The sequence below is a fragment of the Erinaceus europaeus genome, chromosome 14 (genome assembly GCF_950295315.1).
Source record: "Erinaceus europaeus chromosome 14, mEriEur2.1, whole genome shotgun sequence".
Classification (NCBI taxonomy): domain Eukaryota; kingdom Metazoa; phylum Chordata; class Mammalia; order Eulipotyphla; family Erinaceidae; genus Erinaceus; species Erinaceus europaeus.
The window spans coordinates 68,188,833-68,202,252 of record NC_080175.1 but is presented as its reverse complement, the minus strand read 5'-3'; the positions used below and the strand labels follow the sequence as shown (position 1 = coordinate 68,202,252).

General features: G+C 40.1%; 1 protein-coding gene across 1 annotated transcript in view; it reads left to right on the top strand.

The window, feature by feature from the left end:
• Nucleotides 1–13,420, top strand: part of SPATA16 (spermatogenesis associated 16) — a 331,768-nt gene that overhangs the window by 255,164 nt on the left and 63,184 nt on the right. Inside the window, exon 6 of the mRNA XM_007517989.2 lies at nucleotides 2,232–2,379. Within this exon, the coding sequence (XP_007518051.2) occupies nucleotides 2,232–2,379 (148 nt within the window). The remainder of the gene's footprint in view (nucleotides 1–2,231; nucleotides 2,380–13,420) is intronic.

Genomic DNA, 13,420 nt, shown 5'->3' with positions numbered 1-13,420 from the left:
AAAGACAGTGAAATTAGATCATGGACTTGATGCTGAAGTGGAGAATAACCTCCTCACTCGCATATCATTCTACATGTGAACATTTACTTGGTTGTTCTGAACAAGCCATCCCAGAGTCGGTTCTAAGCTGGAGAAAATCTTTTCACTACTCACTGGAAGGAATCTTCATTTTCTTCAGAGGCTGTATCCTAAGTACCTTGTTAGAGGTTCTATCCCGTGTGTGTGTGTGTGTGTGTGTGTGTGTGTGTGTGTGTGTGTGTGTTGTAGAGCTGCTGCCACGTTACTGTGTGAGCTTGCAATGTGAGCCTCTGGGTCTCAGCACATAGACTCTGGCCTTGGCATTGCAGTAAAATTCTTGATTTTTCTTCCAAGTTCCTTGAACATGAAAAAGACAATATTGTGAATCTTGCAAGTTCCCTCATTCAGAAATGTGTTGAGTTTCATTTCAAAATTTGCCTCATGTCAGATTGAAGATGTGAAGTAGATACTTTACATTATTTCCTAACCCCAATCTTAAAGAAACAAGAATCCAAATCGTGCATAGTTGTTCCTTCCCATATAGATGATCAGGGGAGGGATTTGAAGTCAGGGGAAGGGACAGACAATGAATGGGTTAAACTATACTTTTCAGTTCAGTCAATTGTTATCGCTGTTGACATCAGTAGAAATCATTTACAAAATCTTATGCCAATAATAATACACAATGTGCTTTGTTAAGTGGGGATTCCCCTTCTTAGAAAGTTAATGTCTTTCCTTCTTACTTGCTGGTACTTTCTGGTGTCAAGGGGGAAAATATCTTGTCTTAAAGGTGAGGGAGAGAGCATAGTAGTTATGCAAAAAATCTCATGCCTGAGACTACAGGGTCACAGATTCAATCCTCAATATCACTATAAACCAGAGCTGAGCAATGGTCTAATAAAAGAAAAATATCTAGTTTTACAAATAAATAGGGATTTTTTTACAATTTGTTTTAGTAGTTTTCAAAGAATATGTATAGACATTACTAATCTTTATTTGCTGTTCAAGCCTCATTAAAAAGAAAATTGTAGGGAAGGAATGAATTCCTTTTAAAACTTCATGTAACTTCCTTTCTTGGTCTATTACGAATACTAAGAGACCTCATTAAAACAGAAAGCTCAGAATCATGGCAGGCTTTTATCAAGACTGACCCACGAGCAAAGGAATTTTTTTTTCTGGCTCCAGGGTTATCGCTGGATCTCAGTGCAAGCACTATGAATCCACTTCTCCTGGAGACTTTTTTATTATTATTATTGGATAGTACAGAGAGAAATTGAGAGAGGAAGGGGAGATAGAGAAGTGAAGAGAGACGCCTGCAGACCTGCTTCACTACTTGTGAAACAGCCCCGCTGCAGGTGGGGAGCTGGGGTCTCGAATGGGGATCCTTGAGCAGGTCCTGATGCTTCATATTATGTGCGCTTAACCCAGTGTGCTTAACCCAGTGCGCTACCACCTGGCCCCCTTGAACAAAGGGAATTCTTAAATAGCTGAAGCCGTCTCAGATGGCTCTGTGATCTGGAGGAAAGAGAAAAACATTTGGCTAGGAGGATGACAAGAACATTTTCCCTTTTTTCCAAAAGACTTTCCCAGGTATTGGAAAAAGACAAGAAAAAAATAGTTCATCTAGTTTGTCATGTTATCTATAGAAGATACTTAAATCTAGATATTTCAATTAGTTTTGTAAGTACAAATCATTCATCACTGTCTCTTCATGACAAAGGTAATTCTATCAGACTCAAGAATTTCCTATTTATGTATCAAGTAAAAACAGATGCCTCAGAAAATACAGATTTTCTTTTGATCAAAAAGCAAATTCAAGTACAAAGTATCTATTTGCAAGCTTTCTTCCTCTAATTGGTTTGCCTCATGTGCAGTGACATCTCCAGAACTAATTAAAATTTCATGCTAGTGGTCTGGGAGGTGGCACAGTGGATAAAGCATAGGACTCTCAAGCATGAGGTCCTGAGTTCAGTCCCCAGCAGCACATGTACCAGGGTGATGCCTGGTTCTTTCTCTCTCCTTCTATGTTTCTCATTAATAAATAAATAAAATCTTTTTAAAAATTTCATGCTAATGAATATTCAAAACCGAAATAGGTTATCTTTGCAGCACAGTGTATATATTTTCAGGCACCCTTAAAGGTGATGATAGTTTCACATTTTGTTAAGGAGTCATATGTCGTTCCTGATGCCACAGAGATTGTTTCCTCTCAGGCTATGGTTGAAGAAGCCATCACCAGAGCAGAGTCCTTCTCTGTGATGTACACGCCGTTTGCAGCGAAGATCAGACCCGATAAGATAGAGAAAGTAAAAGAGGTCTTCACAAAGACTCATCCTGCCTATGTGGACTACATCTACACAGGTAAAATGTGCTATCTTCAAGTTACCGGCTGACGCTTCATTTCCATCCAAATAAGGGGTTGTCTATGGTGTGTTTATTGTTCATTCTCCTGGTATGTTGTTGTGTTTAACTAATGACTTGAAATGGGAAGTATTTTATGGTCGTACGTAAGACTAGCCCTACAGGATTTCCTTTGCTATACATATTAATATATATTTAACAAGATAGAATAAAATCTAGTATCAAATGTGCTGGAACATGGCATACCCAGTAGAGTGTGTACATTTCACTGGGCAAGGACCCAGGGTCAAGCTCATGGTACCTACCTGCAGGGGTGAGGCTTCCTGAGCAGTCAAACAGTGCTGAAGATCTCTCTTTCTCTCCCCTTCTCCCCCTCCCCTCTAAATTTCTCTCTGTCTCTATCCTAAATAAATAAAGTAAAATGAATTTTTTTTAAATCTAGAAACAAGATTTTTTTGCCACTGAAATGAATCTATATGTATATATATATATATACACACACATATAAATGTATATATATATTATTCCTTTTCTGGAGTTTGATGAGACTACTGTGTTCATTTATTGAATTTCTAGTTGTCTCAGAGACATACTAAGAAGTTGCTGTTCCTCCACTGACTTTTTTATTTCACTTAATTTTATTGTTCTGGATACTGGTGGTGCTGGGGATCAAGCCATATCCTGGGGCAGCAAAATCAATCAATTGGATTGCGTGCTGTCCAGTCACTGTACTGAAGGAAGCTTTGGTGCTGTGGTTTCTTTTTCTTTTTTCTTTTTTTTTTTTTTTAATTTTTATTTACAAAAAGGGAACACCAGCAAAACCACAGGACAAGAAAGGAACAACTTCACACACTTCCCACCACCAGAATTCTGTATCCATCCCTTCCCCTGATAGCTTTCCTATTCTTTATCCCTCTGGGAGTATGGACCCAGGGTCATTATGGGATGCCGAAGTGGAAGGTCTGACTTCTGTAATTGCTTCCCCACTGAACATGGGCGTTGGCAGGTCGCTCCATACTCCCAGTCTGTCGCTCTCTTTCTCTAGTGGGGCAGGGCTCTGGGCAAGCAGGGCTCTAGGACACATTGGTGTCTGCCCCGTGAGGGTTTGTCTGCCCCATGAGGTCCAGTTGGCATCATAGTAGCATCTGGAAGCTGGTGACTGAAAAAAGAGTTGACACATAAAGCCAAACAAAATGTTGACTAATCATGAACCTAAAGGCTGGAATATTGCAGATGGGGTCTCCGTTTTGAAGATAGCTAGTAGGCCTATTTTAATTATGTTCCAAAGGGCCCATAACTATACTAGTTTTTTTCTGAGCCTGACATCTGATATGCAGGTGGACCTAAGTTATTGTCTGGGGAGATAATGTCATGGCTGGAAAAAGGGCTAGAAATCTGGATCAGAGAAGAGAGTAGCTCCCAAATATGGGAAAAGTGTATAAATATTGTTGACTATAGACCCCATTGATTTGGTCTGGGGCCCATATTCAGCTTAGCAGCCTATGTGACCTCTACATCCCTGTAGATCTGAGCTCACATCCTGTGGTCATGAGTAGGAACAGTGCTGTCTGTGGTTTCTTTCCCTCCTTTTCTCTCTGCCTTTCTGTCTTGCTCTTTCTACTGAAAAAGTCAGCCTGGTGCACAATGAAGTCCAGGAGAAGGCAAGACAAGCAAAACTTGGGACTTTTCCCATGCAAGTGCTGTGCACTACTGATGCACTCTCTCTCTCTCTGGCTGTGCATTTTTTCCACATTAACCCCCCCCCCATATTACTGTAATAGTTCCCTATCTTTCTTCCTTTATCTCTTTAAATCATGGCTGAAATGAATTCTTATTATAAGCCAATGTCTATTTAGTAAGTTAAAATAACTTTCAGATGACGGCTGAGGGGCATGCATATCTGAAACTACATTTTTTAACAGTGTAGAAATAACCCCTAGCAAAATGCTACCTGTCTTCACATCTTTTCATCAGTAAACCACGTGATGTTGGTATGTTCCTGAAGATGGATTTTTTTGGTCCAGTTCTTGCTATTTCTACTTCCCTTCCTCTATCTATATCACACTTTTCCTGTCATTTATTTATTTTTAATTTCTTTGTTGGGGAATTAGTGTTTTACATTTGACAGCAAATACAATAGTTTGTACCTGCATAACATTGCTCAGTTTTCCACATAACCCCACTAGGTCCTCTGGCATCCTTTTTGGACCTTTACTCTCCCCCCACCCACCCACCCCAGAGTCTTTTACTTTGGGGCAATAAATACGGCAATTCCAGTTCAGGTTCTACTTGTGTTTTCTCTCCTGATCTTGTTTTCCAACTTCTGCCTGAGAGTATATCACACTTTTAACTTCCTTTCTTCTTTGGTTTTTGGATCACTGCTCCAAGAATGTATCCAAAATGTGGATAGGACATATTCATGGCATAGGTATTATCACCTTTTCCATTTTTTGTATTTGGAAGTCACTTGTTTCTATTATCTAGTCAGTATTTTTTTGTTATTCCTTTTTTAAAAATATTTATTTATTGCCTTTTGTTGCCCTTGTTGTTTTATTGTTGTAGTTATTATTGTTGTCATCATTGTTGGATAGAACAGAGAGAAATAAAGAGAGGAGGGGAAGATAGAGGGGAGGGAAGAAAGATAGACACCTGCAGACCTGCTTCATTGCTTGTGAAATGACTTCCCTGCAGGTGGGGAGCCAGAGGCTTAAACTGGGATCCTTACACTGGTCCTTGCGCTTTGTGCCACGTGCACTTAACCTGCTGTGTTACCACCCAACTCACTCTATTCAATATTTTATTATTATTTTTTCTTGCTTCCAGGGTTACTGATAGGGCTCAGTGTCTGGACTACAAACCCACTGCTCCTGGAGGCCGTTTTTCCCTTTTTGCTGCCCTTGTTTCTTGCTGTTGTTGTTATTGTTGTTCTTATTGCTGTTGCTGCTGGATAGGGCAGAGAGAAATGGAGAGAGGAGGGGCAGACAGAGAGGAGGAGGGAAAGACAGACACCTGCAGACCTGCTTCACTGCTTGTGAGGTGACCCCCCCTGCAGGTGGGAAACCAGGGGCTCCTACCTGGATCCTTACGCTGGTCCTTGAGCTTTGCATCATGTGCACTTAACCCGCTGTGCTACTGCCTGGCCCCCTCAGTAATTTTTTTAATAATCTAATATGTATGGAGTATTATTCTAAACTAAGACAAGGGTTTTCTCTTACTAAAACCCACTCCACAAAAACTCTCCATGTTAAGCAAAATAGGCATTATTATGCAGTCTTTTTCAATAGTCCCATAATTCATAGAACAAGTAAGTGGTTCACATTTAAAACAAGAGAACAACACTCAGAGAAAAACAAACAGCTTTCCCAAAGATGCACAGCAACTCAGTGGCAAATCACCTTGGATTTGAACCTATGTCCTTGCCATGAACGCCCTTGTTTCCCAATGGTAGGAGCATAGGCATAACAAAAGCATTTTATTTACGTCATGGCAAGTCCTTAATTTTCACCACAGTCACTCAAGTTGTTCAGAAGAAAGATATTGAATAAATCTGACCACAGAATAGGAGATTTCTAAGGTACAGTGAGAATTTGACAGCAAGGGGCAAGGGAAAAAGCAGAGGGGAAAAACAGCACAGTGCCTGCATGCCAAATGACCTTTGATGTGAATGTTTGAGCATTTTGGAAGTAGGCAGAAATACTTTTGGACTGGCATTTGTTTGCAAATTGGTATAAATTATTTATTATTTTGGTGTAGCTGTTCTAATGTCATTTTAAAGAGGCAACTCATGGTACACAGGAGTCACATTTACCTCATGTAGTGGGAAATGATCCAAAATCCAGCATTTTCCATTTTGACTCTCAGATCCACTGGTAATGAAGAGAGAAATTCATTGAGCAGACCACTAGTTTGTTAATTCCTCCACTGGTAGAATGAGTTTAGTTATATTTAACCTACTTCACAAAGAAGCCATGAAGATTAATTAGTACTTAGGAAACACTGTTGCCACTAAGAGTTTTAAAACAATAATAACATTAATGAGCCAGATTCTTGTCTCTTGTAACTCCATCAAACCTGTTATCAAAATGAATTATGATCTTCTGGCAAGACAATTCATGCTAAAGGATCTTATCCTCTGGAAGAGAAGATAATTACAAGTTACTAATGATTGTTTCTAGTATTTTATAATTACTAATTGCTGGAGTATGACAGTGCTGTGTGCGAACCTGGAGAGACACAGCTTCTGGAAGGAAAAGGGGAGGCAGTCTAGAATTTTAAATATCCTTGGGACCAGTTAGTTTCTTTGCTCTCTAAAGCCAGTTCTTTGGGTAAATGAGACTATCGCACTGGAGACGCTACTTATCTCTGTTGTAAATGATCAATGCCATTGTTAGACCATGGTGAAGCCACTGTTACTATGTGTGCAGTCTTAGTAGGGCCACAAGCATAAGAAGAGGGTTGGTAAGATGGTTCACTCACGTAGACAGTGAGTTACTCTGCCATGTGTGTGATCCACGTTCATTAAAGGAAACTTTGGTGCTGTGATCTCTGTCTTTATCTCTAAAGATAGATATGTAGATAGACAGACAGACAGACAGATACATAGATTCGATTTATTTGAAAAAGCATAGGAAGATGGTAGGCCAAATGTCTTTAGCTTCTGAATACCTCACACACAGTGCAGGATTCTGGTAAGGTCAGATGTCAGCAGCCAAAGTTCACAGCTGAAAAGTGAGTCATGGGGCCAGGCCATGGCCCACCAGGTTGAGTGCACATAGTACAAAGACTAAGGACCCACTCAAGGATCCCGGTTTGTACAACCCTCCCCAACACCCCACCCCTGCCCCGGTCCCCACCTGCAGGGGGCTCACTTCACAGTGGTGAAGCAAGTCTGCAGTTGTCTTTCTCCCTCTCTGTCTCCCCCTCTTCTCTCAATTTTTCTCTTTCCTTTCCAAAAAAAATTTTTTTTAAATGGCCACAGGGTAGTCGGGTGGTAGCGCAGTGGATTAAGTGCTCGTGGCACAAAGTGCAAGGACCGGCATAAGGATCCTGGTTTGAGCCCCTGGTTGCCACCTGCCGGGTAGTCACGCCATAGGCTGTGAAGCAAGCCTGCAGGTGTCTTTCTCTCCCCCTCTCTGTCTTTCCCTCTTCTCTCCATTTCTTTCTGTGTCCTATCAAACAAGGACGACATCAATAACAACAACAATAATAACTACAACAACAATAAAAAAGGGCAACAAAAGGGAAAATAAATAAATATAAAATTTAAAAAAATGGGCACAGAAGCAATAGATTTGTGGGGGCAGCAGTGATAACAATGGAGGCAAAAAAAAAGTCACATAGAGTGCTCTAAGGTCTATGAGAATAGCTGGTTTGCTTGGTTGCCACTTCTCAGATAACAAACTCCTCATTTTGTCAGTCTTGCAGATAGTATTTAAGAGAATTCCTTTGCAAAATAATAAAGTAATCAATAATTTCAACTAGTAGGCATCAGGTTTAGCTAGATAATCACATGTGTGCAGACATAAAACTCTCTCTCCCTGTCTTTCTCTCACCTGTAACCATTCACTTTTGGTCTGGGCCCAGCAAATAGCTTAGTGGTTATACAAAGAAACTCATTCCTGAGGCTCCCAAGTCCCAGGTTCAGTCCCCTCACATCACCATGAGCTAGAGCTAAGCAAAACTGTGGTTTAAAAATTTTTTTAATTATAATTTTTATGCTATCCAGAGATGGTGTAATGGCAAAAACTATATTCCATTCCATCCCAAGGAACTTAATGTCATTTCAATAAATTTATTCTATCTCCAACTACTAATTAAAGCTACCAAGTTCCTTCCCTTTTTCACAGAAATTTCTTCTTCCACTGGTCTAATTTTAAAATTCATAGAGTTTAAGCATGTGCAGGGTCCAAGTATGAATATGTGAAAAAAGAATCCTCCTGCAAAGCTCTGAACCCCACTTCCACTGGGACCTGGAGCCTTTCTTTTGCACCATCACTGAGAAGGAAGAGATTCTGAGGAACACCTGAAGAAATTGGGCACTGTTTTATTTATTTCAGAGAGAAAAGGGGGAAAGCAGGACAACTAGGGGATGATTTAACTCTTAAATGGAATATAGAGAATTGAAACACATCAACTTGAAAAAAAAAATATATATATATATATATATCCCATAACTATTATCTTGGGAAAACTAGGGTGGTTACCATTGTGGGTGAGGGGGAGAACAGAACTTTGGGGGGGGGGAGATTAGACACCTATTATACCCCTATTATCTTATAATCTTATAAATCACTATTAAGTCACTAATAAAAATTTAAAAAAATAATAAAGAGTCCTCTTGCAGGATCTGGGGATGCTAGTCCCATGCCCGGTGGCTTGAATGGGACCTGAAGGGTTTCCTATGTGTGGTGCATCTGAACTCAGGGTTAGATAGGGTTACCAACCACAAGGTGGCCCTATCTAGAGTCACTCTCTGAGATTTCCTCTCTCTGACATAAATGCTACTAAGAAAGATCGGACTTCATTAACTTATACTTCAGGGCCATTATGCTTCTCCTCCTTTCTAGAGAATATTTTTAATTAAAGCCTGAGCACTGATTGCAGAATGGAAGACCGACTCTAGTTAAAGAATGATGGAGAAAGAAAGACAGGCAAGGGAGCCATTTGGAAATGAATGTCCTCACTATGTCTAGAATAGAGACAGCCTAGCTATTCACAAGTCTCTTTGGTTTTCTCTCCAGACATACCACTCAGCTATATTTCCATATTCTCTTATGTCTGGTGGGACTTTGTGTCTAACGAGTGGCCAACGGAATGTGGACAGAAACAGTGTGTACCATATCCATGACTGCCCATAAAACCACTCCATGCATAATTCTCATTAGTCACCAAGTAGAAAGGACTGTACACTTAAAGAAACCACAAGATAAAAGAAGCTTGGATCCTTGGATGACCATGCTGAAGGTGACCTGCTGAAATACTCCCAACAAATAATTTTCTCAAAATCTGTTCTTACCATCACTGAGTTGCAGGGGTTCATTGTCAAATCTGAGAGCTTCGTTCTGATGAATACAGGCTGAACTGCCTTACATTCCAGCAGGGAGTATAAGAAATTCAAAATAGCAAAGGGTGATGGTGCACCTGGTTGAGCACACACATTACAGTACACAAACATCTCCATCTGCAGGGGGGAAGCTTCATGAGTGATGAAGCAAGTCTGCAGGTCTCTCCCCCTCCCTTCCCCTCCCCTCCCTCCCCCTCCCTCTCCTTCTCCCCTTTCAGTTTTTCTTTGTTCTATCAAATAAAATAGAAAGGAAAAGAGAGGAGGAGAGAGAAAGAAGTAAAAAAAGAAAGAAGGGGGTTGGGCTGTGGTGCACCACGTTAAGCACACATAGTACAAAGCACAAGGACCCATGCAAGGATCCTGGTTCAAGCCCCCGGCTCCCCATCTATAGGGGGGTCATTTTACAAGTAGTGAGCAGGACTGTTGGTGTATATATTCCTCTCTCTCTCTCTCTCTCTCTCTCCCTCCCCTTCTCTATATCCCTCTCCCTCTCAATTTCTCTCTGTCCTATGCTATAAAATGGGGGGAAATGGTGACCAGAAGCAGTGGATTCGTAGTGGTGGCACTGAAGCTCAGCAAAAACCCTGGAGGCAAGAGAGAAGAGAAAGAAAGAGAAAGAAAAGGAAAGAAAGAAAAGAAGAATGAGACAGAAACAAAGAAAGAGAAAAAATAAAAGACCCTCAGGGAGTAATGGATTCATAGTACAGGCACCAAGCCCCAGCAATAACCTGGTGCTAATAAAAAATGAAAATAAAAAAAAATTTAAAGAAATTCAAACTAGCAAAATAACTGACAACACTGCTCCATATGCAATCAGTCTGTCCTCAGAAATACTCAGTATTGTATGTATCATCTTCTACACCCAACTCCCTCTTCTTGGCATGAACCACTACAGCTGTGTGCTCTTAATATGCAACACATTTGTAACCACACACACCAAAAAGTATAACATTCCGGGGAAATATTAGTGCCTCATGGAAGATGGAACACAATGAGGTATAACAATTCTCATTGTAATGAGAAATTGTATTTCTTCAAATTGTCATAAACACTGATTTCCAAATTCTATAGAAATAAACAATCAATGTGTTGAAGGACATAAAATCTGTAGCTTGAAGATGTTGGGAGAGGAGTCAACCTATCAAAGTTTTGCTGGAGAAGTAACTATTATCATTAAAACTTGGAGACCAACCCACTGAATTCTCCCAGCAGGGGCTGACAGACAAGCCTCCAACTCAGAAACTCTGCCCAACTCCAGGTCACCTTCATTAGACTTAGACAGTATTGAGTCTCTTGCTCTTTAGTCACGTGACAGTGCTGCATGCCCAGGAATCGTTGGCCCAGATGGTGGTGATGGGCAGGGAAGATAGAGACCACCAAGCAGGGGACTGAGTCTCTAGCCAGACAACATAGTCAACCTTGTCAGGAATTTCCATATGAAAAACAGGAAGCAAAATAGAGTCATTTTGAAATGTATATAGGCATTTTTTTGTGAATGAATCAGCTAAATTGGTGATTTTATAAGGAAAAAAAAAGTACACTCCACCTTAGTGACAGACACTAAGATAATATTGTTCTTATTCTGCAAGACTGTAAGGGAGAATTAAAATTCAGATCACCTTGAGAGACAACCAGGCTAGTGTGTGCTTAAGAATTTACTGTGCATCTTTTACTATTTGGGGGATATGTTAGAACCCACCAAATCATAAAATTATAATATAATAGAAACACATTGTATTGTTTCATGGGAGAAATTACTGCATTTCTAGTAGCATAGCTATACATTTTTCTTATTTAAGGAATAACCTAGTTTGATTCATGCAGAGTAGTCAGCGTATATAAAACATACAGTAATTCACTAGTCCCAGAATTATTATGTTTTCATTTACAGACTTGCTTTGGAGTTTTATTCATAGATTCTGATGAAATACTTCAATTCTGTATTGTTCTTATTCTTGATGGTTATATTTTAATAAGAATAAAGAAATACAATAAGCATATCCTGTCTCCTCTTGATGAAAATATCAAGACTTACTTGCTAAATAAATAAATATTCAGTAATGGATATGTGCTTAGAAATGTTTAATAGAAAGTTTTCCAGGGGGGCATTTGGTGGCTCACCCAGAAGAGTATACAAGCTATCATCCATGATAACCTGGGTTCTAGCCCCCGGCCCCCACCTGCAGAGGGAAAGCTTCATGATCAGTGGGGTAGGGCTGCATGTGTGTCTCCATCTCTCTGTCTCTTTCTTCCTCACTCTCTCTCATTATCTGCTGCTCACCTCTATCAAAAAATAAATAAATAGAGCAGCCAAGATAGCATTTTGAAGACAACACCTGGCATATGCTCTTCAAGGAAGCTGCTTTAAACCTGGGCATTTGGGCTGAGGGCAGGATTTGCAGGCCAGTGGTGAAAGAAGTATTCAGGAGAGGTCAAAGTGGAACCAAGATATAACCCACCCTTAGGCTGGCAATTAGAGGCTGAAAAGAACAAAGGAGGCACGGAGTTTCACCGAATTTCAGATGCTAGTATGACGCCAACCTGACTTCACTGGAGGGATGACCTGACCCATGTGCCCTGGAACCCTACCTCTCTAAACCCTTGCACCATAGGGAGAGATAGAAATAGGCTGGGTGTATGAATCAACCTGCCAACACCCATGTCCAGAGGAGAAGCAATTACAGAAGCCAGATCTTCTACCTCCTACACCCCATATTGATCTTGGGCCCATACTCCCAGAGAGATAAAGAAAAGCTTCCAATGGAGGGGATGGGAACTCTGGTGGTGGGAATTGTGTGGAATTGTATCCCTCTTATCCTACGGTCTTGTTCATCATTATTAAATCAATAAAAATAAATAAATAAATGGCCAACAGGAATGGTGGAACTTTGAAGCACCAAGGTCCAGGGATAACCTGGTAGCGAAAGAAAAAGGGAAAGTTTTCTCAGTAAGAGAGCAGTTACTTCAAGATGTGGGTGAAGAGAGCCATCTCTTATCTTTCCAGTGCAGTTTAACTCCCAAGAGTAAATATTTGCGTTCAGAAGAATTATAGATTGTTTTAAAATGAGGCTTTAAAAATTGCTTTTCACAGGGAGTCGGGCTGTAGCGCAGCGGGTTAAGCGCAGGTGGCGCAAAGCACAAGGACCGGCATAAGGATCCCGGTTCGAACCCCGGCTCCCCACCTGCAGGGGAGTCGCTTCACAGGCGGTGAAGCAGGTCTGCAGGTGTCTATCTTTCTCTCCCCCTCTCTGTCTTCCACTCCTCTCTCCGTTTCTCTCTGTCCTATCCAACAACGACGACAATAATAACTACAACAATAAAACAACAAGGGCAACAAAAGGGAATAAATAAAATAAAATATTTTAAAAAATTGCTTTTCACTGAAATTTATAACCTTGTTCTTGTTCAGTCATGATTTACCAATAAGGATAATACATTCTTTTACTCTCTAAAACATTAACATTTCTTAGTCTATTCTTTCTTCTTTAAGCTATTAAAATTTTATCAAGATCAAGAGTTTTCAAGATCAGGCTGTTCTTTGTAACTGGTCTCCTCAAATGGAATAGGCTCTAGAATTAAAAAGCCTATATTCCTAATATTATTATGAAAATGTTACAGCCAGTGTGGTTATAAAGATGATAAATCATCTTTCACTTTGTACCATAGAACTCTTGTTAGAAACAGTTTGTTATATAATGAGCTGACATCACTGCTATTACAGTATTAAAATATTGGGATTCCCAGTGGGAAATTCTGTTTCTGCTGCATCTACTCAAATAAACACTTCTCAACAGGCACTGCACTTGTCTTCTTTCTTTCTTTCTTTCTTTCTTTCTTTCTTTCTTTCTTTCTTTCGTTTTTGACTTTGTTTTCACTTTGGTTGGTTGGTTGGTTAGGAGGAAAGAAAAATCTGACTAATATTTCAAGACAAATAGAGCTCATTTTAACAAGCACGTTGTAAGGTAAATCCTCATATGG